Genomic DNA, 26,667 nt, shown 5'->3' with positions numbered 1-26,667 from the left:
CTACAAATTTCCCTCTCACGAAATCAAGCCTCACCAAGTTGTTTAGGCTGAATCCAAAGCTAAGTTTGCGTTTCATTTTTGTTTTCAGCTTCTAATGGGCATTCAGTTTCTTCTGGCGGTGGTTTTGGCTTCTTTCGGCATTGTTTCTTGAGCGGTGGTCGTTCAATTACTTGTGATAACCTCCTCTTTTCGGCGCAAGCAGCATTTTCTTCGGGGGTTAGCCCGGATTCTTGACATATGTCCGGTGGCGGTGGGCACGGCGGGAGTGGCACCGGTATGCATTCTCTTTCCTTCTTTTTCTTGGGCATTATTGCATTTGTATCCTTATAAAAATTAAGTTAAGCAAATGCGATAATATCCAGATTGGGATTACTTGAATGAGGAGTGTAAAAGGCGAAATTTTTCCTGCTTACATTTTATAATGGGTTTCTGACTATTGTAGTTTTTGTATTGATTTTTATTATTTTGACTGTTCGAAATTTCTTTTACGATTGTTGTTTTTTTTATGAAAGAACTTTCTAGTTTGGTATCTTGTTTTTGGTTTTTAAAGTCAAAGAGGTTGAATAATAGGTTTCTTTTTGTAAACTTATTTAACAAAGAAGGATTTTTGAATAGGTATACTTTGTTTAAAATATGTAATTCAATCTAGTTTAAATGTGATATGACATTCCATAATCTGCATAAATACCTAATGATGAAAAATTAAAATAAAATATAAAGTCAATAATTTCAATGAAATCAGCACTTTAAATCGCAAATTAAATAAATAAGTAGACTGAAAATAAAAAGAACCTGAATGACAAACGGTATTGACGTAATCAGAAAGGTACTGCTCGAAAATGCAACAGATTTTCAACATTGGGCTTGCTTGATTGCGTTGGTTGAGGTCCCCCCTATGACCCACCCGCCACTCACCCACTGAGCGCGACGTGTCGCAAGTTCGGTCACCGCGTAGGACCAGCATATGTGTGATCCTCGAATGCTTGTCCTGAGTCTGGGTGTCTTTTTGGATGTGACATGGATGTTTGTGAAACCCCCCGAGCGGGAGCCGTTTTTTTTATGTATGAATCATTTCCACAAAAAGATGACTATGGATATAAAAAAAATACATGTTTTATAAACTCATATGCTTTATTTCGTACTGGTGCGTTTGCCTTACAAATACTTACATAAAATTAACGAAAAAATCCATGTTTTTTATCATCATTTATCTATTATGACATTCACTTAACGATATGCTTCCAGAAATTAAAAGCAACACCAAATTATTTAATAAATAGGAAGATATTAAATGTACGCAAAATATAATTACTATAAAAAATGAGTAGAATACTTGGTCAGACCTTTATCTCATAAAGAAAGATTTAATATTGAGGTAACAAGTGAATTCAGAAAAATAAACAGAATTTAAATGTACAGGTCATTTCATTTCAAATATAATTTGTTAAAGAAATATTTAATATTATTATTTTTGCAATTTTAGTTGTTCATCAGAAAAAGGTCTGCTATTTGTATCTTTGGTGAAATAATATTGCTTTCTATAAGATATAAACTATTATTACAATGCGCTGCATACTCAAGACGTTACAATATTTTTTCAAGTCTTTGGCGTTTTTCTAAACTGTATGATGTATGTTTTAAAACAATATTAAAAGCATGCTCATTGGGTCTCAGATACAAAATATATTTACATTTAAAAATCTCAATAATAACTTTGAGAAAATAATAATCAATAATAATAAAATGGACGGAAACGATAAGATTTGCAACTTATATTTCTTCACAATAAAACAATTATTTTGAACTTATTACATTTAAATAATTATGGCATACAGCGTGCTAATTTGAACATGCTATATACATATAATTAAAACTAAACATTTTATATAAAAAGTACAAAAAAAAACACGAATAATCTCATAGTAATTTCAAAAATAACCTAAAATATACGAAGCACATGACTTGCATAGTTTGTGACGCCTCATTTGAAGCAAATACATTTATAACAATACAAAAGAAATAAATTAGATAACTTATATAAATGATAACGATTTTAAATGTAAACGTATAATAAACGTAAAATATTCATTCCATTGTGCACAGGACAGCTTATGTAAAATAAATTGGAAGTTTTAAAAATAAATGTTACAAAAAAATACTTACTACTTTGTAACCATTTTGAGGTAAAAAAAGAGAATCAATCTTAATTCTAATAATGACATTAAATGAATTACATATAGTTTTCATTAAAATACATTATTTACATCTTAATTTATAGAAGTAACTTTGGCTCTCTGAACGTTCATTGAATTAAAAATAATGAGTATAAATGAATTATTTTAGAATGTTCGAGAAGGCAAAGTGAAAATCTGAAAGAAAATAAAAGAAAAAAAAATATTTTTAAGAATTGTACAAATATATTATAATTTATCTACAAAAGGAGTTTCTATACGTATTAAAACTAATTTTCTCACATAATTAATCGATATACATTTGTTTAAGTGTCCATTTTATCACTTTTTGTTTGTTCGTTGTGGTTCGCCGACAGTCACTACTCGCACGGCGTACGTTGATATCTGGAAAAAAAGGAAAAATGATAATTAAAATCAAGAATACCAAAAATTAAAAAATCTAATGTGTAAAGTTGGTCACTAAGGTGTAAGCAATGGAAGTCCTCCGAAACGGCTCGACCAATTCTCATTGAATTTCGTGTGCTTGGTAGGTCTTAGAATAGGACAACAGACATTTTTATAACCATATTGTTTTATTTTCATTCCCTACAACTTATTTGTATAACTTATTTGTGTAACAACGTTTGCTGGGATAACTAGCTAAGACTTGACAAAGACATAAGTCCAGATGTGGGTAAGAATAATCAAGGTAACACGATTGTCTCATTGAAGCCAACCGTGGAACCAATTTCTCCAACTGGAACTATTGAACCATTTTCGACGACCTCAGTGGTCGAGTGGCGTGAGCACCGGTTTCAAGGTGTCGCTAGCTCTGAGGTCCCGGGTTCGATCCCCGGTCGGGTCAATGTAAAAATTCTCAATTTAACATTGTCTCGGGTCTGGGTGTTTGTGGTACCTTCGTTGTATCTGAATTCCATAACACAAGTGCTTTAGCAACTTACTTTGGGTTCAGAACAATGTATGTGATGTTGTCCGCATATTATATTATAATTTCTGAGAGAAAAGAGTTTTGGCTGCAGTGAGAAGTAAGTTTTGCTTTAATTTTCTTAAGAATATCTCGAATTACGAATATCTATTACTTATTTCTTGATGTTTAAAAACGAATCTATACTATTGAATATAACCAGAAAAATATCAAGAGATAATGCAGACACTAATCCTACAGCTACTTATCAACAAATAGAACACTCGAAGATGTCTCAATAAAAATCCTACAAGCAACACAATCGCCATATTGAAACCGTCCCCCTGTCGCAAAGTTTAAAAGTGTTCGTTGTGGAATCACTTAAATTTAATGCGCTGTAAGTTATCCAAGCCCTAAGGGACTGCCGTGCCCTTTGTGAAGGCCCGTAGGGACAAATACAGGGACAGGACGACAAATGTGCTAGTGTAGTTCCATTGTGCCCTGATTTATATTTTGTCGATTAATTTAGATGTTATTTGGGTAATTATGTTCTTGATATGTTTTAGTTTTGATAGGGTTGATTTTTTATGGGTTTTGCTCATGATCGAGATTTTTTGTGCTATAGGGTGTGATTCTGTTATTGCTTTATTGATTTGCTGTCGCTACTGTTATTTCAATGACCGTTATCGTGACTGGATATTTTTTCGATCGATAAAAAAATGGGAGTATTTAATTCGTTTGTATTTTTTTCTTGTTGCTTTGGAACTTCGATGTGTATTAAATCTTTTTTTACTCAATGTGAAATAGTTGTCATTAGGTCCCGTCAAAAAGTTGATAAAGTTTGTCTCCATAGTTTTTATTTGAAGAAGGTGGCATGTGTTTATTATTATTTTTGTCTTTTCGAATAAAATATTCGAAAAAAGATTTTCTTATTGTGATGAAGCGCAAAAATCAAAACAAAGCATTTATTCTAGTTGACATCATGCGAATCCTCGCCGAATTTGCAAGAACGCCTACCCTATATGAACCCCAACGTAAAAGCTTTACTGCGGTCTCAAAAACGAATAACACGCTTTAGGAAATAAGTCATAAGGATCAATTTCGTTTGATTTTCGCATTCGTGGATGTACCAATAAGTTTGTATAGACCAGTAGCTTTGATGTAGCACCTATGGGATTGGGAATTTGTATCTAATTTGATGGTGGAATCAAAACAGTGTATTGTGCTTGATATTCTTTATACTTGAATCATAAGTCGGATTGTTGATGTATTTTCATGGGATTTGGAGGGCATTGGCATTTCGAAATATCCTTGGTAGCTTTATTGTAATTCGTTATTCGAGAATTTTTGGGTTTTTGTTTATTGTTTCACTGTAATAGTCAGTACATACAATCGTATTTGCTTTCTTTTGAGGTTTATTTAATTTAATGACTGTCGCATTGTGTAGAGAGGCATTTTAGGTTTAAAAAGAAACTTATGGAATTTCTTGACGGTTCCTCTTTATAAGAATGATAGTTTTAAACTAAAAAAAAATTAAAGTGCCTTGAAAATGGCCTACTGAAATAAAAACGATTGATTTAGATTTTTAAGTAAGTAGAAGAAAATGAAGGTTACGAACTTAGAATGTTTACGCTAGTTTTTATGGTATTGGGTTGTTTATTAGCTTCATGCTTACATGGCGTTTTAATACAATTAGAATGAGAGATGATCTTTTCAACAAATATTATTAGAGTTTGACCGTAATATTAACGGATGCAATAAAAATTAACTCAACACATAAAGTCGGTATATCCACATGGAATCCAGCAAAGCCTTTGACCGCATCGCACATTAAGTTATCCGCGAATTTTACTGCCTTTAAACCGTTGGTCGTTTAGCAAGCTCGGAGTAACAAATGGCGTTGTGTTGTGAATAAATCTGGTCCGTTTATCACTTAGAGGTTGGTTCGGATGGTTTTTAGAGTGCGAGCGAGAATGGATACCTCAGGGAAGCGTTTTAGCACCTGTGCTTGATTTAATGATACGGGTTTCCTATTTGGTCTGTTTTCAAAAAATATTTGTAATGCAAAAAAAGCCGTTTGAGTAGTATTTTTATTATTTGCTAGCTTAGTGATACAATGTAGGAACAAACTTTAAATGATGCTTTGTTTATAGTTAACTAGCTGTTGCCCGCGACGTCGTCCGCGTGGTTAGAAGATATAAGTTATACCCTATTTTTCCACATTTTCCATTGTATCTTCGCTCCTATTAATCACAGCGTAATGGTTTATAGCCTAAAGCCTTACTCAACAAATGAGATGAATTAGAAGTTTACCCACCACTTGGACAGCAAGCCGGTGGCGGCAGAATGCGAGTAGGGTCCACCGTAGGGCGAGTATTGCGAGTAGGGGGCCGCGTACGCGTACTCACTGGCTAACGTTGTCGTACCTGTAATAGAATTAGCACATTTTAAATTCAGAAACATAGAAGGTTCACATTACCCTAAAAGAAGTTTGTAATAATGAGACACTGTTGGGGGTTAACGTACAGTTGCAATTGTAATAAATAAAAATTATGTGGGCATCTGAATGTGTAGGCATGTGACATTTTTCATGAAGTTGACTTAGACATCTGAAGGTCTTGCTGGTATTGTCATATTGCTGGTTGAGATTTTATAACATTGCTGCAGATTTTAAAACGAAAAATAACGATGCTGGTCTAATCAATCTTTCTTCGATTGGTCAGAATAAATAATTATTTATCATATTTTCTTTGATTTACATAGTGTAAGCTGTTCAAATCAATCATAGTGAATATAGAAAAACAATAGGTATGTAATTTATGTAATATCTACAAATATTTTTGTTAAATACTTTGACTAGGAACTTTTTGTTATTGTTAAATTATGCTCCGAAGAAACCTTAAAATTATGCACTCTAAAACATATTTGAGGTGGTGGAGGATCGTGTCGTCACGTTACTAACGCCTGCATTGCACAGGCATCATTAAATATTTACTCTTAGACATTTTTGGAGCTAAGTTTTGCTAAGATTTTTGTTGGTACTAAGTAAAGTAGGGCAAGTAGGCTAAAAGACTATTATTTTCAATACGAATGGTCTTTTCCGGAAGGTTTTGGCGGCAAGTTAGCCAAATACTGCAGTATCAAAATATATATTTTTTTGTAAATGAATACATGTAGGTACGTACATAATATTACACATTAATGAAAAAACAGCAAGTCATCATTTATCTTAACGCTACCTACAACAACGTTATATTACCTTAAATTCGTCTAGTCTGTTTCCTTTCAAAGAAAATTACGTCCTGCCTTTAACGAGCTAAAAAAGGTGAACAATGTATTCCTAGTTAAACTTTTTTTAAGTTTGCCCTTCAATTGAGGCTTCCTCCTTCCTTCACCGCAAGTTTACGTCGGCTAATGATTTATGATCTATCCATTGTCTGTGTTTTAGCTAATTGCTTTAGTCATCACGTTGAAAGTTTGGACTATTACTTGCAAATATACCATCGATATTGCTGTATTTATTAATTTGTGTCTAGTGTTCTTGTAGGGAGATTTTTCTACACTAGCCTCAGTTACTAAAACGGTCCGTCACTTATGAACCCATATATCAACATTTCTCTTAAAGACCCCCCTCTAATGACCAACAAGCTTCTAGGAATAAATTCTAAGTGCGAAACTAATTATTTATTCAAAATATCGGTGAATTCATTTAATGTGGCGAATGTATTATTTTTATTTACATCGTCAGATTTGATCAATTCAACCACCACTCAACATTAATAGGCTGCTCAAACCGGCACGCCTCAAACAAATTTAACACTAACACGCCCCCTGCACACTTACGCGTAACCACTTGCAACCCCCTCCCACCCCGGTTTAATATTTATAAACGCGGGCCTAAACCCGTTTGAGCTAGCAGCACTTCTGTTCCACAGACTCTTGTGCCGGTTCGTTAGCCCAGACAAAGCCCGTATGATCCCCCTACCGCTCCCCCTCTAAAATTATTTGCATAGAGCCCCGAATGAGCTATTAAAGATGTCTGCGAACCACCCTTACCACCCTCGACCAAGATAAGCAGATTGCGGCAGATTAAAGACCAGAAGCGTAAAGAGCGGCCCCCAAAGCATTCCCTGTGGCACTCCATTTTAGAATCTCTCTTTAATATGCATAAGTGCTAAAACTGTGGGCTCTGTATGAAATTTTATGATGTTATAACACAGAGAGCATTGCGGGGTCCAAGGAGAAAATTAGATTTCCGACGGAGTGGCTCGGAGTGGCTCACTCGACTTTGTCGAAAGCTTTCCTTACTTTTTTTCGCTTTTGTTTTCTTAACTGTGATTCTTGCTATTTATCTGATTGGCCACTTTTGTTTTAGCTTTCATTGTTTTATTTCTGTGCGTGAATCTTTATTGAGGGGAGGTGTAATTTAATTTGACGTTTTATTTTTACTTTTACCTAAGCGGTAAGAGGATGCTGACACTGACTGATATTTTGGGATAAATTGTTTGTATTTTCCCTTATGGCAGCAAAATGTCGAATTATTCTGCGAGGAAATCTGGTGGGCGTCCCTTCAGTACATATTAACTTGATAGTATTATGACTCGTAAAAAGCACAGATTAGTAATCTCAACAAAGATTCACGGGACTTATACGGTGGCAAGTTTAATACATTATTATCCCTTTTACTAGAACGTTTTATGTATATTATTATGGAGCTTTTAAACCGAGTCATTTTAGTCTTTATGGTCATTATATATCTCGTATCTACCTATAGGAGATGCGAAAGGGGTGGAATGTTATAGTCGACATCGATTTATGGTGACATCTTTGTGAATGTTCATTTTGTGCAGAGGTTGTAAACTCTAAAGGGGAAAACTAAGGGAGAGTTGATATATTGTATACAGTCAGTATGTATCAGGAAGAAAACATGTTGTCATGAAAATAATTTGATGAAATGTACTTAAAACATAATTTGGTGAAGTAAGTTACGAATTTGATTTAAAATAATAATAAAGTGATCTAAAAATTACCTTTCACAAAGTTATTTTAATAGACCTTTTTTGGGCTACATTATTTCTTAAATTAAGATGAGATAATACTGTTTTAATTACCATCATAATGTGCGTACGGTGGATACGGCGGTGCAGGAGGTTGGAGGACGACCAGCGCTGCAGCATCAGGACTCGCAGCCGCCGAAGGAGGTTCACCACCAGCACCACCATTCGATCCCGTGGAATCATTCGTAGCTGAAACAAAACCGAATAATAAGAAAACTGGACTTATAGCAGCTAATTATGACAAATATAAGGAGGTAGCTTACAGAGTGGCTGAAGAGATGTTTGCCCTAATGTAGGCAGGCGATTGTGTGCTGATAAAGAGGAAACTTCATGTTATTAATCAAATATATTATTATAATGGTGTAATGCTAAGAGCTAGAATAAATTTGGGAAAACATAAACCTGTATAATGGTAAAATGTACTATTTTTGTAATTGCATCAATAAGACGAGTGATATTTTTTTCATTTTCAATAAAAACAGTATTTAGTCCGCATTAAAAAGTTCTTTTCTTTCGAAAGTAAAATTGATCAATCAGTATAGGTCACGGAATAATATTTAATTTACAAATTTCGAAACGAAATTGAAGTAATAACGGTAGTAATAAGTGTTTTAAATCTCGTCCGAAAACAAATAGTTTTTGAACAATATAAAACACTGATGGTTACAGATTTATTGATGGCGTATGAACTACACTTTGTTCACTCAAACTGGTTTCATATAATGTTCGACATATCTTAATGTATACTTGAAGCATAAACGCAGACGTAAGTAGATAAAACAACATATTGTATTTCTAGAGAATATTAGTATATGGAATCAAGGTCACATTGCTTTAACTATCATAGGATTACTATGACATGAAGCAAAAATTAAACATGTAATATTATCAAAGGGTTTTTTTGTCACAAACCATAGAAATATCAAGTACAAAGGCCTAAAACCCCATTTACCCACAAGAATTCATGTCAAACAAACAGTTATGGTGGCATACAGGATGACTACCGCAGCCAATTTTCAGGGCGTAACAAATAATGGTGTAATGATGGTTCTTCTATAGGAAATTATAGCCTCGCGGAACGAAATGGCAAGTCTGTGCATCCGTTACTTTTGTCAACTTGATTGTTTATAACTGTTGTCAATTGAAAGTTCTGTTCTGTTGTATTGTTTAAGGTAACTGTAATTATGAGTGTTTCTTTCTTTCTATTATTAGCTGTGATGATTTGAGTATCTACTTCTACTGGTATCTGAATTGGTCCCGGAAATATTAAAAATAACGCTTCGTTTATCAAGGTTTTTTAAGGTTTGAATCATTGTCTTGTTTGATCATTAATTTGATTTGAATACTCATTTAAACAAACAAAAAAGGCCCCATTTATTTGTAAATTCTAGTTGCTGATATCTGGCATACAAACACTCCAAACGAAAACCCAAAAAAGACTAATACTCAGCTATAAAGGTTACTTTGACACTCCTAAAAAAGTCGCAACAAACACAGTACCATATTTCGAAAACAATATCATGGAAGAACTTGTAAAAAACAATAGAAAACCGCAGAACTTTTAACTTAGAAAATCGGGCGAACACAATGAAACTAGCATTATATTACACGGACCATGATATGATCATCTTACGTTACTGAGAGGGGTCGGAGAGTACCATTCACACACGAGGATGTGGTCAGCTGACGGCTTTTGTGAGAAAGAAGATGCTTTCTTGTTTTTCTTTGTTAGTTTAATTCTGCTTTGACATCTAGTAGTACTAAAGGGTCAAGTTGCTTTGCTAGGTTTAGGGTTTTTATTTCTGATGAGGATTGATTTGAATTTAAGTGAGGCGATGGCACGAGTCGTTTTATATTAGGTTTATCTTGGTTATATGTTACAAGTGAGTATCAAAATTTATGTGAACAACTAGTAGACGTCGGTACGTACGAATCATCGATTCAAAACTACTGAGTAGTACCTGTTTAGTGGTTTCTTACGTTTACGCGAATGTTAGACATTGAAATGAAACTACTCTGATAAAATACGTAAAAGTAGTTCAATAGTAACTGTTTGAAAATATTTCTTTAACAAAAACCTAAATCTATGCTCATATTATTATGCTGGAATGGATAAATTAAATTGAACCATAATATTGTCTTAACAACAAAAGTATACTACAGACTTTAAATAAAATCTTTAATTTTATAGGACCTTATGACTGCTAAAAAAGAATCAGCAAAGTCGGCTTATCCAGTCCAAAGTAATAATGCAACAATAATAAAAAATACAAACGAAATGCGAATCTCCTCATTTTTAAAAAGAATTGAAAATACACACCAAAAGTTCAACTATACTTAGTTTTCTAACAAGCCAATCGAACGCACTGGCGGTTGCTATGCAGAATTAAACAAACTATGGTTAATCCATTTTGCGATACAAATGTTCCCATGTGATAATCACGGTGTAAAATAATCAATAGTATCATAGCGAGATGGGTTACCGCATAATAGGCTGCGGTCGGCGATACGCTGGGAACCGGTCGGCTCATTCATTCACTACTACTTTATTCATGAGATCTGTAGGCACCTGATCGAATGATTTTTTGTTATTGACAGATGGTTTTCTTTTTGGAATTTAAATTGTTAATTTTGTTACTAGAATTAATATCCTATAAGTGATAAATTAGGAATAGACTTTGCTCGACTAGAAATTATTATTTTTACATTGAAATGAAACTACTTTTACGGATTTTATCGCGGTTTAATTTTAGATTTTAGTTCCCGAAGTTTCGACACCTTTGCAGGTATCATGGGCACGGGCAGACAGTAGTTTCATTTAAATGTCTAACATTCGCGAAAACCTAAGAAACCACTATTATTTTTACGTTAAAGTTTGCTGTGAATGGCTATACGTGATGTATGTCAAGTCTATTTTTATTAATCAGAGTATTCTTCAAATTAAATAATTTATTTCTATCACGAACACTATCTAATAGATGATGTAATTTGACTATAATTTTAGAATTTTTGTCACCATACATTTTAGGGCCACTACAAAAAAACAACATTTTGACTTTGTTGCCGTAGCAGAAAAACAAACGTCGTTACTGACAGTGCACATGTGAAAAAGAGATGGTATACACTCACCTTTCTTCCACATGCACAAGATTTGTTTCAAGAGGTTTGTCTCCAGATGATCTATAATCCAAAATACTTACCTGAGTGAGGCGTGTAATGGGGATGGGCGGCGTGTTCATACGGGGCATCGAACAGCTCCCCGTAGTACCCCGTGGCTCCACCCGCTGCGCCACCGAGCTCCGACAGTAACTTGTATTCGTCTTTTAGACTCCATTTCGATGATGACCAGAGCTGAAAGATGGTTTTCTTTAGTAAAAGGGTTAAAGTTCCAGATGGCGTTGAAGCCTGAGACTATACTTGATTTATTTTACGATTTACGATTAGTGTTCTGGCTATCATATTAACATTTTTATCAGTTCAAAGGTAAAGTGTTAAGAGGCCGATAACGTTCTTTGCAAGCAAGTAAAAGATGGAATGCATCACAGCATCATAAAAACTGCATTAATATAATACATGTTTTAGATACAGTCAGATGCCTCCCAAAATTCCAAACCAACGAAAAACAAAGCCCAAATTAAATCCAAACGATCCCGAAACAACATCCGAAAATCACACACGATTAAATCGTACTTTTATACGAATGTAATGGCGGGCGGAAGTGAGATCATTAACGCTCGACCACGGCTATTCGTCACTGAACAAGATGGCGTCCGAAATTTACGCGCCAATTCGCGCCACTCCATGCACCGCAGTTAATACGAAGCTAGTTGGGTTGTTAATTTGAATGGAATCTGCAATTGTCTTCGTAATCTTTACGGGATTGCCTCTAATGGGATGGTTAGAGTTGTATGTGATTGTTTTGATGGACTAGGTGTTGTTGTTAAATAACACAACTATGAAAAAATATGTTTGTTGACAAATATGACAAATCGTTTGTTTGTGTCTATGTGGAATGTGGAAAATGGAATTATAAGGTCCCATGGATACTTAGAAAATAAAGTGTGTAGACTTGAAAAAAACTTTCACACTCCGGAATTTAATTCTTATTTATCTTATCTTTAAGAAGTCCAGATTGAGTAAGCATTCGTGGACAAATTCGTGGCTATATGTTTTAAATGCAACTCTTGTAAGCTAGGATCTACAATGAAATCAATGAAGACCACTGTTCATTTAGGTTCGCGTTCGTGGGACATTCCCATATTAACTATCTTATGACCCGCAACGAAATTAACCAGAAATAGTCAAAGAAGATTATCAGTCTTACATTGGAGTATATTTGGTCGCCATTGTAGTGACTTCTTTGTCTCTTGACGTCGTCTTCTGAATGACTGTTGAAGTCCCGGTTTTCATCTGAAACAAAACGAAAATTGAAAAACACAGTTCGACTCGCGACCCGCCGCGTCAGCTCATGATTGAGGACTCTGGTTGGATCCGAAAGTAGTCGGGCAAACCCGATAAATACGCAAGATAACCGTTGCATCATTTAATAACAAAAGTGTTATTTTAACAAAGTTTGGAACTATATATTATATATTATATATTCCGTAGATGGTTGACTATTTAAAACTGATTTTCTTAGAAAAAATGATTTTAGAGGTCATTTAGGTAGTTTATTCAGTTAAAGTTCCATATTCAGTTGAATCCAGGCGTCTAACCTGGTGCAGTTGTATAGAATTAAGTCTGTAAATAGCTTGTTGAACGAAGGACATTAATTAATCTGTTAAATTTATACTATTGTAAACGGCTTTAATTATTATTAAATGATGTAACGGTTTACTCACGCGTATTTATCGGGGTAGCCCGACTAGTTTCGGACCCAACCGGAGTCCTTAATCATGAGCAGACGCGGCGGGATCGCGAGTCGGGCTACCCCGATAAATACGCGTGAGTAAACCGTTACATCATTTAATAATGAATCAGTCTCACGATGGCTTTAATTATCTTTAATTCCCTAAACGTTTAAAGTTCAATCCTTTCATACTTAACCAAGACTTTCAAAATTATGTCACTATATTAAACCCTAAAAACTTCGAAAAGTCTTTATCAAAACTGTTTCCAAAGGTTTGAACAAACTCAACAAACTGGTTTTATGTAGCAAAAGTACATAAGGAAAGTTGTAAGTGATGGTAGTTGAGTGTAGGCAGTGAAATACTCGCGGCCTCCCCCGGTGCCGCTCGTTTTATGCTCCCTAAAGTTTCTAGTGATGGGGTCGTGTCGATATTTTTGGCTATCGATGTTTTTGTGAACAGCTACACGAACATCGATAATCATTGCTGAAACGCTTGACAACTTCAGACTATTAAAGACAAACTTTTTTAAGAGGTTAGCTGTGTTTTTTGTAAATTTAGGTTTATTAATACCATTAATAAAAACAGTCAATTTTGTGGTATTCAATAAACCTGTTACCTGATTATTAAAATAAGTATTTCATTTGTGCCATAAATGTTAATTTACATAATAACATACCTTGTTCATAAGTTAATTACGTTAAATAATTTAATTTACCGGTTCGACAAGTAGCCAGTCATTACAGATAACAATCAAAGTAAATGATAGGTACTTTACATTTCATTGAGACTTGTTAATTCGTGTCAAAGGTCAAATAATTAAAGTTAAAACACTACCAATTTAATTTACGTTAAGAGTAAAATTAGTAATTTCGTCACACGAATTTTTACTCTTATTATCGATAAAATATCGATACTTTTTTTTGTTAGGCACATCACTAGCATCCTTTCAGCCGTAGTGGTGGGTACGAACCGCAACCGGTAAGATTTACTGAGCTATTACGTTTACTGCACAAATTGTGACCTTAATATAATAAGTTCTATTAAATTCAACTCTTGGATTCCGAGTTTGTTACGAACAATTTTGAACGTAATTTATGTGACTTTAAAATTTGAAATCGCTTAATTTTGAAATGGTTTTTCTAAAATACTTGCTCGCGTAGAAGATATTACAAAATAGATGATTTCTTAGGCATGTGGCTCATCCACAACATCCCCAAGAACCTCATCAATAAGTATGTAGTTTTTAGACTTTATATTAGGTCAGAATAGGGATGATGACATTTAAAAAAATAAAAAATGGCGGATACCAGTTTCTTGTTTTATCTAGTCAAAAAAGAATAGAATTACATCGTAACGTCACTTTTAGGTAAAATTTCAGACGAAAATTGGATCGTTCAAAGGTAAAGCCGTTATCTATGAGCTCGTTGTCATATTTTCGACAAAACAACAGTTTCTGAAATAAAAGCTACGTTCTAAGCTATATTCTTCTCAGAAAGTCTTGGCCTCCAACATACCTTGGTCTTCATGTCTCTTCCTCTTCAGTCCGGTCGCGTTCCCGTTATGCAGACCCTCAACCTGCTCGATCCCGAGGATGCCGTTGATGCTGTAGCTCGTGTTCGTCACGTGCTGGTCTGTGGTCGGGGAGAGTACTGCCGTCGTCCCCGGCGCGTTACCCGCGTGGGTTATCACCTGAGAGAGAAGATTGGGTTAGTTATAAGTTTATAATACATAACCATCATATATTTTATAAAGGTTTGATTTTGGTTTTGATAGAAGGTGACGAAATGGAAACCATTTTAAATTAAAGACCACTATTTCTAACCAAGTAAATGTATTTGTTGTCAATTTATTTGTTGGACTGTCCAAAGGGTATCAAATCCTTTACTTTGGAATTTTGAGCCCTGTTAGATACCGAAATCAGAAAGGACAACAACTGGGACCATCAAATTCGCTCTCATTTCAAAACTTGATATAAAAGCAAACATAACTTCAGGTAGTTATCACTTCACGCAGAATTCTCATAGTCTCATACATTTGCAGGAGTATAGACGTATACTTACAGATACAACGCTTCCTTGCGCTGAGCTTATCTCCTGTTCCTGCTGCTGCTGCTGGTTGTGAGCCTGCTTCGCCTTCTCAGCCGCCTTGTTGCGTACGATCCTGATGGCAAGTGAGGCATGTTACAAAGAAGTCTATTGAGTTTTTTTTTTTAATTTTGGAGTAACTTTAAATGGAATGGAAGGAAAGTACACATTTCGTTAGTCAAAATAATTGAGTGTGAAGAAGATAATGATAAAAGTTAGAATTCAGGGTGGGACGGAATACTTTATTTCAGGGTGTTGTGTGTTTCAGAACGAATAGGTTGCCATGGAAGCCTCGCTTACTTAGAAATAAATATTGCTTTGATAATTGTTGTTATTTTTATCTATATGCTTAGTTGAAACTAGATGGCCAATTTGTAATTAAAAAATGTATTTAAACTTAAATTATATTTCGTCTGACCCTATAACCTCACCAACATAATCAAACTCCCATACAAAACGCATTACCATAATTTAAAATCATTACATTTCATAACTAACAATTTGCCAACGAGCGATTTTTCGACAATGGTCGTCGGATGCGCGACAAATCGCTGCGACCGCTCTCTATATTGCAAAAGGATGTCGAGTCGCGTGCCACATAACTCATGCGGCTTGCGGCGAGCCGCGGGAAAATGTCGCTGCGACTTTTTAGTCGCGTTTTTTTGAGGGGTGCAGTAATGGAATATTCAAGTCATTGCTTCTAATTATGAATATGAAGATTATCTTTGGAGGGTTCAGCCTTAGATTTTCTTGTAGATTATCTCACGGAGTAAAATCTGTTGGAATAACCAAGAATTTTCGCTAAGAATGTATTTTTCCCTAGGCTTATTGAAGTGTAGTTAAATACCAATGAGTATATAAAATTATATTTATCGTTATATTAGTGCGTATAATTTACACAATACGAACGTTAATAGAAGTGTGAAGAGTGCCTATCGCGACGATGGTTTGGCATCAAGAGCAGGAGAGGAAAATCCAGAAGTGTTTTATTTTCTTATTTATTATTAGTTTACTTCAGTGTAATCATTTTGTTATATAAAAAAATGGATGGCAGGTTCTCTCGTTCTTCCACTTAAGAATATTCGCTGATGAATGATGATAAAAAACAAGTTTCAGCAAACAACAAGTACCTAACCTTTAAATCCTATGATAACATCATATCCCTATTTACTACCAAAACATGCTAGAATTAAACACCACAGAATGACTACCATTTTATCTGGCGGCCATTTTCCCGCGCCTGACAGTTCATTCCGCCATGATGGATTGCGCGCGCTCGTGAATTATTGCCAGCCTCTGCAGGGTTGACATATGCAAAAATTGTTTAGTGAAGTTATCAAAAAGGTGTTATTAGCTTCTTGTAATAGGGTCATCAGTTTTGAGAGGGGATTCTGTTGATTGATGCTGAGTTCGCTGGGTGTTGACGTGTTGATATACTAGTTATTTGTTTTTTTTATAACAGGGATGGATAGTTCGGTATTATAATGTGTAATTGAAGTAGGGAATGCAAATTTTTAGGTTGAAAGCTAGTTTGATGCTAGTGTAATTTAGAAGTTCGAAAACCTTATTTCTAATGTTTTTACTCGCGGTTTTGTCCGTGAGGTGTAACTAATGTACTTTGGAAGTATGATCTGTAAGCATGGGATATTCCCACTACTGAACTAGATTTGAAAGGACAGTAGATAAAGACAACAAAGTCACTTTTTATTTGTAACTAGTTGTTGCTCACTGTTTCGCCCGCCTCTATATGGGTTAGAGTTGCAAAATTGTTACTCACATTCAACGCAGTTGGTTAAAAGTAACCTTTGCCTAATCTAAGGTAACACACATACACACATACTCTGTATTTATTACATTAGTGTGCTATGTATTACCAGGGCTTTCTTTGGTGGTTAATAATCGTAACACTTATAATTCTGCTGAAAAGAAGATTAATATGAGGACTTCATATATAATACATTTTCTAAACAAAATGCAAATAAAAACACTAAAACAGGAAGGAACGTCGCAGCTATAACCACATAAATAAACAATAATTTCACAAAAACCAGGCGAAATATTCGCGAAAAATACAAAATGGCAACATTTTGTGACCGCAAAAAGCAAGGTTATGATATCCGCTTCCGGTAGAAAGGGTTACCAGCGTCGGTCATGTTTTATTTACTCTTTAATATTATAGTACCCTCTCCTTTCATAATGCGAGTGGGTCGCAAATATCCGTGATTTATTGGACCTCTTTCCCGCAATTCGTTTTACATAATGTTGATTTTGAAAATTAAGTGGTTATGCTTCCGTTTTTTTTTTGGATTTTTGTACCGTTCTTGGACTAAAATGTGGGTAAAGAATGATATGTGTATGTTACAAGTATAATGTTATTTCACGTTTATTAAAAATGATACGGAATTGTTTTGTGTTGTTGGGATGGTGGTCTACACAGTTAATTAAACCTTTTAAAGTCTGGTCGGGTATAGGACCAAATACCGGCTATAAGTCCCATTTCTAGCGAAAATCTATACAGTCCTGTTTTAGGTTAGGAACAAACAATAAATATATTTTCTGGCTTAGGTACGAGCTGACTTTATACAGTTCATTTTCTAATGCTTCTTTATAATATGAAGCCAAGAACAGTTATTGGCAACTTAGAAGTTACGAACAATAAATTATAAAAGTATCTGTACATAAGTTTGTAAAAGAGGATTTTGCACCTATAGTCGTTTACTGAGGCCTGGATTTGAACTTGCACCGAAACCTTTCAAGTTGTTGCAAGGTTGCAACAACTTGAAAGGTTTCGGTTATTGAACTAAACCACCTCAACGTTGACAAACATTTTTAATCTTATTTTACAACTAATAATTTCGTAAAAAAATAACCTTTATCCACGCGTTGTCACTAGCCCTCAGTAAAAAGCCGCCATACTTATTCCGCGTGCGCGGCAAAAAATCTAAATGTCAAACTGGGGTTGCCAGAGTTATGACTTCAATTACCCGCCCGTCCCTCGATTAAAATGTCTTAGTGTTGCCAAGTAAGCCTTTTATTTTTTTATTTTATAGGGCGTTTTATTGTTATGAGTTTTCGCTGAGTTTTAAAATGTGGAATGGATATGATGATTGGGTTTGGTTTATTATATATTTTTAGGCTGTTTGATATATTTTATGTCTCATTCTTAAACAGTATCAGAATAATAAGTATTTTTATACATTTTTCTTTTATTATCTTGTGTCTCATTTTTCTTTATGTCGATTTAATATCAACACAACAACTCTCCTAACAACGTTAACATTTGACCTTCCTGCGATAGATACTCACCTCCTTTCAACAAACTCATTGCCATACCTATTTTAATCACAATTCAAACAATCTTCTAAATTGTCTCTAAATACTGTTCCCAAATATTCACACTTCCACTCAACTGATCACATGCGGTCGATTCCAAGTTCCGTCACTGTTCCATTACGGTCACGTGCCGGATCCGGCTCTGCTCGTGCCGGATTGCCTCGTACACGTGCCGGAGTGTGCCGGGACTACCCTCGTAGGTTTGGAGTCAACTTGTGTTTTGGTATTTCTCTCACTTTCGATCTTATCTTGTTTTTTTTTATTTTGTTTTAATTGTGATATCATGAGGTGAGGAAATGCGATTAAGTTTTTGGAATTTTAAGGATCAGAGGGTGTTGTGACGTTAAATTGTTTGTACAAAACAATACTTAAGTTGCAAATTTTAATCAACTCTATAAAATAACTACAGTTCAGTTACGTGTCAATAATCTTATATTACATATTTAATCTTTTTAACATGCAGGTTATGGTTTGAATCATATTAAAATGTAGTGCTTCTTAATTTATATTGTATTAATAAATATAAATGACTTTCTGTATAACCCAAACCAAATTGTTAGTTCTATGTAAATGCAAAAGAAATGCTATTTCTGATAAAGTTCCTCTAAATCATATAAATACATAAATAAATACATACCTATGTAACTAGTTCTTATGCATTTAGACATAGTCCATACATTTTGCAGTCATTACAATCAGGTCAAAAATACAAAAATCAAATGATCATGCCCATTTGAGCCCGAACGATGGTTCAGTCTATCAATACGTGCTTATTTTAAGTGCACAATTCAATGGGGTCCAATGGGGTGGTATGCGTGGGTCGGTGTGCAATGGGGTTCATTATTGAACAATAAGCCTGGATTATTGGGTATCAATGTACTTCAGAGGGGTAACTTAAATCGCGTTACTTTAAATTTATTTAGAATTCTTCCATACGACTGCGATAGTATGTTTGCTTGTTTTTTTTAAGTAACCAAAGGGAAAATACGGAAAATTATGACTGAGATGCCGTCTGCCTGTACGTCTGTCTGTCACTATTTTAGATGAGATATTTCGATTGACAAGTACAACAATAAAATGAAAATGAAATGAAATGAAATAATTTATATACACCGTGATTTTTTAGTCGTCTTACAAAAGCAGCCCAGTTCATGTATCCAATGACTAGAACACGTTCATGATAAAAAAAATACGTATTTAAAAGATTTTAATAAATTTAAAATGCAATTTTTATTCAATATTATGATGCAATTCGTAGTTTTTTAGAAACACATTTCTGTTGCGAGCGCGGTCCGAGCCTTGTAACAATGGTGAGGGGCGCGGGCGGCGGCGTTTTTATCATTTTTAAGAGTATATTTCAGATTTCTCTTGTTTAATTTTTCTTCGTACTTATTATCTTAGTTGATGATAAAAAAAATATAATCGCGCCTAGGGGTATTTTACGTCGGATACATGAACGAGGCTCCTTTTGTAAGACGACTAAAAAATCACCGTGTATAATAAGGTCGGCCGTTAACTTGAGGTGTGTGTGACCAATTGTTTTAGAATTGTTTTATTTGTACAGAACCCTTGGTCCCTTGAGTCCGACACCTACTTGATCGCTTTTTTTTTAATATTGTGCATTTGAGTGTATATGTATGCGTGTTTTTGTGAACTTAATTAAAATGATTTTTAATAATTATTTTTGAGTTAAATTACATTTTTATGTAGGTTTTTTTTCGATAGCATTATTGTTCTGAGTTAGATCTGAATGTTTTTGAGAGTTATAGTCTCTTTGTTTTTTTGTGTGTCTAGGTAATTATAATATGTTAATACACACTTACACAGATGTAATTTTCCTTTGCCATATAGTAATAAATATACAAGTAAACAAGACACTTTCCCTATTTAATCTAATGGAAAATATTAAAACCTATATCCGGCAAATACTTCAACTCAAGTGTTGCCAGCTTAAATCCGCGGCTAATTACGTGTTGCCAGATAAGATAAAGCTCCCCATTCGTGGGGAAAATTATCAATTTTCTGTTATAAGCGTGTCAACGTTTGTAATCAGATATTATATCTGTTATGCTACTGTTTATTAATTTGGGGTCGCCTATCTGTATTTGCATCTGTTAGTGATGAAATTCTGTGATATTATGGTTTATAATAATGTTGAGGGCTCTCAATAACTAATTAGTTATTATACGAGTAATTTATTGTTGAAAAAATTGACGTTGACGATATCGTTGATATTTCCGTTTTGTTCTTTAAAATAAAGATGAAATTAACAAAGATTGAAACTACATATATGCCATGAAGAACAATAATTGAAAACTGAGCTTACGTCTATCTTTAATATTACTATGTCACTTACTAAGTCGTCAAGATGCTAAGAACTAAAGTATAAATAATAATTCGTAAAATTCGTTTTATTACAACGATTTGATCAAATAATGTGCTTTCTATGTAAATACCAATAGTAAATCAATCATTATCATAATATAATAGTTTATCTAACTTCCATAGGAATCATAACAAAAATCCATAACCAATAATTGAAAAGTTGCGTACCGGAAAATGAACCATAACGCAACAATACAAATACCATAGCCAAGAAAACTCTATGGTTCAATAAGATACATTTATAGAGGGATTCTCTATGTGTATAATAATTCAATGGGAGTAAGGACGTCCGGAGCGCGGGAGCACGTGTCTTCACTTCCGGTTGCGCCATCTTTGGCCCCATCCCTAGCGTTTCCGGTTCACGCAACCCCTTGACGGGCTATGAGATTTTCGGGTATTCTGGTAAAAGTTAAGTTGCTCTATATTTCGTTTTCGATAAACCTGTTTATTTTTCTTTCTGTTATTGGCGTAGCAGTTATTGTTTTTGGCTGCTAAACTGAAAGTAGTGGGTTCAATTCTCGCTCAGGGCAAGTATTTCTGTGATGAGCCGCCCCACGTTGGGAACCGTTTTAGTTTTGTTAATCGTTTTCCTACTAATCAGTTCTACTACAGCCACGTTATCCGTTTTAATAAGCAAAAAAAAAACTACACCTTAACTCAATGAAGTTATGGTTCGAATCACAATACGCGATAGAAGTGTTTCATCAAAGTTTTTCCGAAGTCTGCTGTAGTACCGTTGTTGTAACAACAAACTATTTGGTTTCTATAAAAGGATTGTTACAGTTTATGGTGTTTGTAGACAAGCTACATGACTGCACTGATAGCTGAGTGGTGCAGATTACCACGACAAAGAGATTGTGCACGATGCGTCGCAGGTTTAATCTCCGCGTAGGACAAGCATTCATGTGATCCACGAATGCTTGTTCCGAGCATGTGATTTGAATGTTTTTGAAATCCTCACACAGGGATGAAATTCCAAATGGCGCTAGTCGTTCTACAGCAAAAAATAACACTCGGCTGCCATTGCTTTTAATAACTTAAAAGCTAGTTCAAAGTCCAAATTATTGGCATATCTTACCTGTTTATACTGGACACGGAAGGCACATTATCCTGGCTGCAGATCCCCTCGCTGAGCAGTCTGTCCCGGATTTCCCAGGCGAACATCGTGGGGTTCTCTCTCTTGTAAGCGGCGATGGCGTCCACCACTGGCGGCGTCGCAACCTTCGGCTTGGAGCCTCCTATCACTCCAGCCTTGAAGCTGCCGGTTTCGTAGTACCTGAGGAGCAAGAGAAACTTAAGTAGAGTATATTTTATAGAATTCGGATCCTATGCAAAAGAAGAACATTCTGAATTGCTAAAATAGGGAAAAAACATTGTGAGTAAATTCGTACTCCTAATTTTGGAATCTTCAATAGTCAACGCAAATTGAACAAGTATGGTGGTCAATTTGCAATCCTTCTCTAAAAGGCTAGAATACCTTAGTCCAGCAGTGGGATAATTACAGACCACTATTGGTATTATTAACACTACAATCTATCAATAACCATGTCTTTCTATATTTTCTTTAAACAAAATTTTCATTCTGAAATACCCGTTTTGACACATCACATCTCAAAAAGCACCATATTCCTCATAGCACAGAACCATTGAAGTGGTCCCTAACATCACGCCCCCGCCTCAAGGGACCTGGCATTAGCTGATGATAATTAAATTCGTCGACAATACAACGTGATGGTATTATGACGATTCGATTAAACTTGGATACTAAAAGGGTGTGCTGCCCTTTTCGTGAATTTTGATTGTTTTTTTTGTTGACTTTCATTTTGTTTATTGTGTGCAAAATTAAGGGCCACCTAGACAGACGTGTTTATTAGGATTTTGAGAAGGTTTTCTCAACTGTCTTTAGACGTATTGGTTGAACCTTGTGGAGGTCCTTTCAAGTGTATTTTTTTATCTAACACACTGTTTCCTACGGCTGGGCAAAGGCTCCCCCAAATACTTCCACGATTCACTGTCTTCGATTTCAACTGTTATGATACTGCTAAAGTTGTCATAAAACAAAAATATCGTGTAACTTGTTAAAGATAGTCGAATCATGCAAACGAGATTTGTAAGCTATCACTCATGCTTAATAGTCTGGTAAGTGTTTTGATATTTAAAGACAATAGGACTTTTTTTCCCTCCAAGAGGTTGACATTGCTACAAACATGGATTTGAATCTACAACTTCCGCTAGAAAATGAACATGCAACTTTTACACCTTTTAAAATCAAGTCCTATTTTTTTTTCAGTAAAATACTTTAAAACCTCCTTCTCCAAGATCTACACAAGTACTGACAGGTTTACTTAAAGGAATAAGATTACCAACCACTGCCGCACTTAACCAATTTATTGTAAGGGTGCGTACACACTGCGGAGCATTACAAACGTCGCGTCGTGATAAGTCAATTACGAGTGCGATCACACCCTAAGTGGTACTCGCGTACTGATGGGGAGAAAAGTCTTTTGAATATTTCTGGATACGAATATTACTTTTCTAGAAATTAATTAAAATTTTTACTATTGTTTGAAAATGATTTTCTGCCAATGGAATTACGTTTTTTGAGTTATGAATTTCTTTGTTCTGTTACAAACAATCTTTGAAATTTCACGTTAATAGTGATTTTGTACATTCTAATGTATCAGCCAAAAACATACGATATTTTTATGACTATTCAATAATACTCATATAATATGGTGAGACTATTAAACACTTTTCCTTACAACTGTCCCAGGGCTGTCCAAAAACAAGGGTGCTTGTGATCCGTGGGGGATCGGTAACATTATCGTAACGCTACCCCTGGGCCGCCTCAGTTAGGGTTGTCCGTAAATTTGACACAAAATAATTGTACTTATTAGATTGCTCTCTTTGAATATATTTTATTAGACAGCCTTGGGTCAAAATTGTGCGTTGATTACGAGTTGCAGTACGTTTTTTATTTAAATTATTTTTTGGTATTTTCTAGAACTATATTGTGCGACTTAAATTAATGTTTTTCACGTAGATAAAAACAGGATAAAAATGTGTGTAAAATAAAATGTTTATTTATAAGAACATGTATTTTTATTTCTAATACAAGTGTAAAAAGCAGTCGCACTTTCTTATAGAAGAAAATCTTATCAATATTCAACATTAATATGATTTTATTTAATTTCAAATCATGAAAATAACATTGTAATTAATATCTCCGTTATAATTTAGCAAAATTCATAATTGGTCGGCAATTTCAGCAATCCTCTTTTCCATAACTAACATTAAAAACTACAACGACTCTCAAAGCACTAACTCCATAACCAAAATTAATCCAACATCGTCAAATAATGCATCAACATATAACGTCATCAATAATCAATTTGTTGTCAACAATACTGAACATATTGGCAATCAAGATACCGCGGGGGGCGGCTAATAGGCTTGCACTGGCTTACAACGGCTTGTGCGGCTAAAAGCGGCTTAAGTCGGCTTTAACCGGCTTTAGCTCACCATGGCTTATTAGATCTTGTTATTGCGGCTTGTTTTAAGTACTTTGTTTATTTATTGGTTGATAGGTATATGATTAGTAATTATATTAATTTTGTTGGTATTTTTTTCAAGAATATTTGGGTAGTAAATTGATAAGGTACGGTGATCGATGAGTTTTTAATGGTACAAATTGTATAGATATTATGTTTTACTAGCTGTTGCCCGCGACTTCATCCCCTTGGGTAGAAAATATAAGTTATGATTTATAATTGACGGGCCTGTTGGTCTAGTGGTTAGTGACCCTGACTGCTATACCGGAGGTCGTGGGTTCGATTCCCGCCCAGGATAAATGTTGTGTGATGAGCATGATCATTTGTTCTGGTGTCTGGGTGTAATTTATCTATAATATGTATGTATTTAGAAATATATAAGTAAGTTTATCAGTTGTCTGGTTACCATAACACAAGCTCTGCTTAGCTTGGGATCAGATAACCGTGTGTGAGTTGTCCCAGGATTTATTTATTATTATTATTATTTAATTGCCCTGTTTTTTTCACATTTTTAATTGTATCTTCGCTCCTATTAGTCGCAGCGTGATGGTTTATAGCCTAAAGCCTTCCTCGATAAATGGTCTATTCAACACAAAAAGATTTTTTTGCAAGTTGGACCAGTAGTTCCTGAGATTAGCGCGTTCAAACAAAAAAACAAACAAACTCTTTAGCTTTATATATTAGTATAGATATAGATTTTAGGATGACAGATCTATGAAAGGTGAGTTTTCAGTTGTTTATTAAAATGTAAAGGATGAATCGTCTTGATTTTGGTTATTAGGTATGTAGACACCTTATCATAATTAGCGTTTTTTTATGTTGGTCAATTTTCTATTTTGAATACGTTTATAAATCAAATGATTTGTAAAAATTTATAAAACTTTTAAAATAAGTTCTCTTGAAACAAGATTTAAAGATTTTTTAACTAAATGTCGCATTTTTTTTCTATGACAGATGATGTAGTTATGAATTCTCTATAACAAGACGATGTATGAAATTAAATACACTTTGAATTACTCTCAACATACATAGTACATCTATAAAGTATTTTATACTTAATAGTACTAACACCATAATAATTTCTAAACGCAGCACAAGAAGAGCGTTATGAAAGTGCTATACGGAGTCCGTTTAGTAATTAGTCAGTTTTTACGTCGGCATATGCGCAGGCGCAGAAAGCGTGACCGTACTTCCGTTGGCGAGTGTACGTTGATTTATTTAATGAAATAATTGTAATTATGTTTGTTTAGGTCATTCGAAATGTTTTAAAGGATTTTTCTATTCTAATGTATTGTTTTTTTTAAGAACTGAAATGTAGTTGTCTATGGTAAAGAGTTATTGCTGTGTAAGGTTTTTAGTTCAAGATATTTATGTTGCATCGTCTAGCTTTATGATTGTCTGACTGATCTTAAATAACGCATTAGACTTTCAAAGAAAAAGGCTATAGTTTTTAAATCTACAGGTGTGTATCTTTATAATTTTAATCTATAATAGTTTTAATTGAAACTCTTAGTATTCATAGTTTTTGTTAACAATAACCTAAAAAAATCTCATTACTTCTACAACTAGATTTTTTTTATCTACATTTAAAATTAAATCAAATCTACATATACAAAATATGATGTATATTGATTTTAAATCATTGCAAATAACAATTTCTTTGTACTTTTTTGCAATATGTCTTCAAGAGTTTCAGTACCAAATTTTAATAAATTCTACACCACAATACACCACTCATACATACCTGCTTACCCCTTACTATAAAAATACATTATATCCAATAATACTTCCGTAAAAACCACAACAAGTCCACAACACGACGTGGTGTGACTAGAATACATTTAGCGGTGCGATGCACACTGCATTTTGGTATAATAACTGTATACAAAAACTGGCAACTCTTTAATAAATACATCTAGTACAACTTCAGTTTTAAATTAGGTTGTTACTTTCTGGATTTTTTTAACTCCATATGTATGTCTGTGTTCAATCGAATCTAAAGAAATAAATAATAAAATATAGTTATTTCTAAAACAATCTTTGAATTATGGATCTTGTAAAGACAGTTGAGAAAAATACTAGGCATATGTGTATTCGACAACAATTTTGGTGAGTCTTTTCATACCTAGTATATTTAAAACATAATCGACTTTCATATATTATGTATCCGTGTTACGGAAGGCACGTTAAATTGTTTGCCCCGGCTGTTATTCACATATCTGTAATAGTCGTTACAGGCAGTCAGAAGCTAGCAAGTCTGATAACCAGTCTAACTCTGGGGTATCGTGCTGCCCAGTTAGGGTTGAGGAAG

General features: G+C 34.4%; 1 protein-coding gene across 1 annotated transcript in view; it reads right to left on the bottom strand.

Moving 5' to 3' along the window:
- Positions 1–2,395: 2,395 nt before the first annotated feature.
- The window catches only part of LOC113498079 (paired box protein Pax-5-like), a 64,398-nt gene continuing 40,126 nt past the window's right edge, over positions 2,396–26,667 (bottom strand). Inside the window, exons 4-12 of the mRNA XM_026877987.1 lie at positions 21,884–22,081; positions 15,064–15,163; positions 14,518–14,692; positions 12,478–12,563; positions 11,354–11,504; positions 8,417–8,464; positions 8,208–8,342; positions 5,414–5,522; positions 2,396–2,576 (exon numbers count right to left, since the gene is read on the bottom strand). Of these exons, the coding sequence (XP_026733788.1) occupies position 2,576; positions 5,414–5,522; positions 8,208–8,342; positions 8,417–8,464; positions 11,354–11,504; positions 12,478–12,563; positions 14,518–14,692; positions 15,064–15,163; positions 21,884–22,081 (1,003 nt within the window). The 3' untranslated portion in view covers positions 2,396–2,575. The remainder of the gene's footprint in view (positions 2,577–5,413; positions 5,523–8,207; positions 8,343–8,416; positions 8,465–11,353; positions 11,505–12,477; positions 12,564–14,517; positions 14,693–15,063; positions 15,164–21,883; positions 22,082–26,667) is intronic.

This window comes from Trichoplusia ni, chromosome 10, assembly GCF_003590095.1.
Source record: "Trichoplusia ni isolate ovarian cell line Hi5 chromosome 10, tn1, whole genome shotgun sequence".
Classification (NCBI taxonomy): domain Eukaryota; kingdom Metazoa; phylum Arthropoda; class Insecta; order Lepidoptera; family Noctuidae; genus Trichoplusia; species Trichoplusia ni.
Note: the sequence above shows the minus strand (reverse complement) of the source record. Positions and strands in the feature narration are given on the sequence as shown.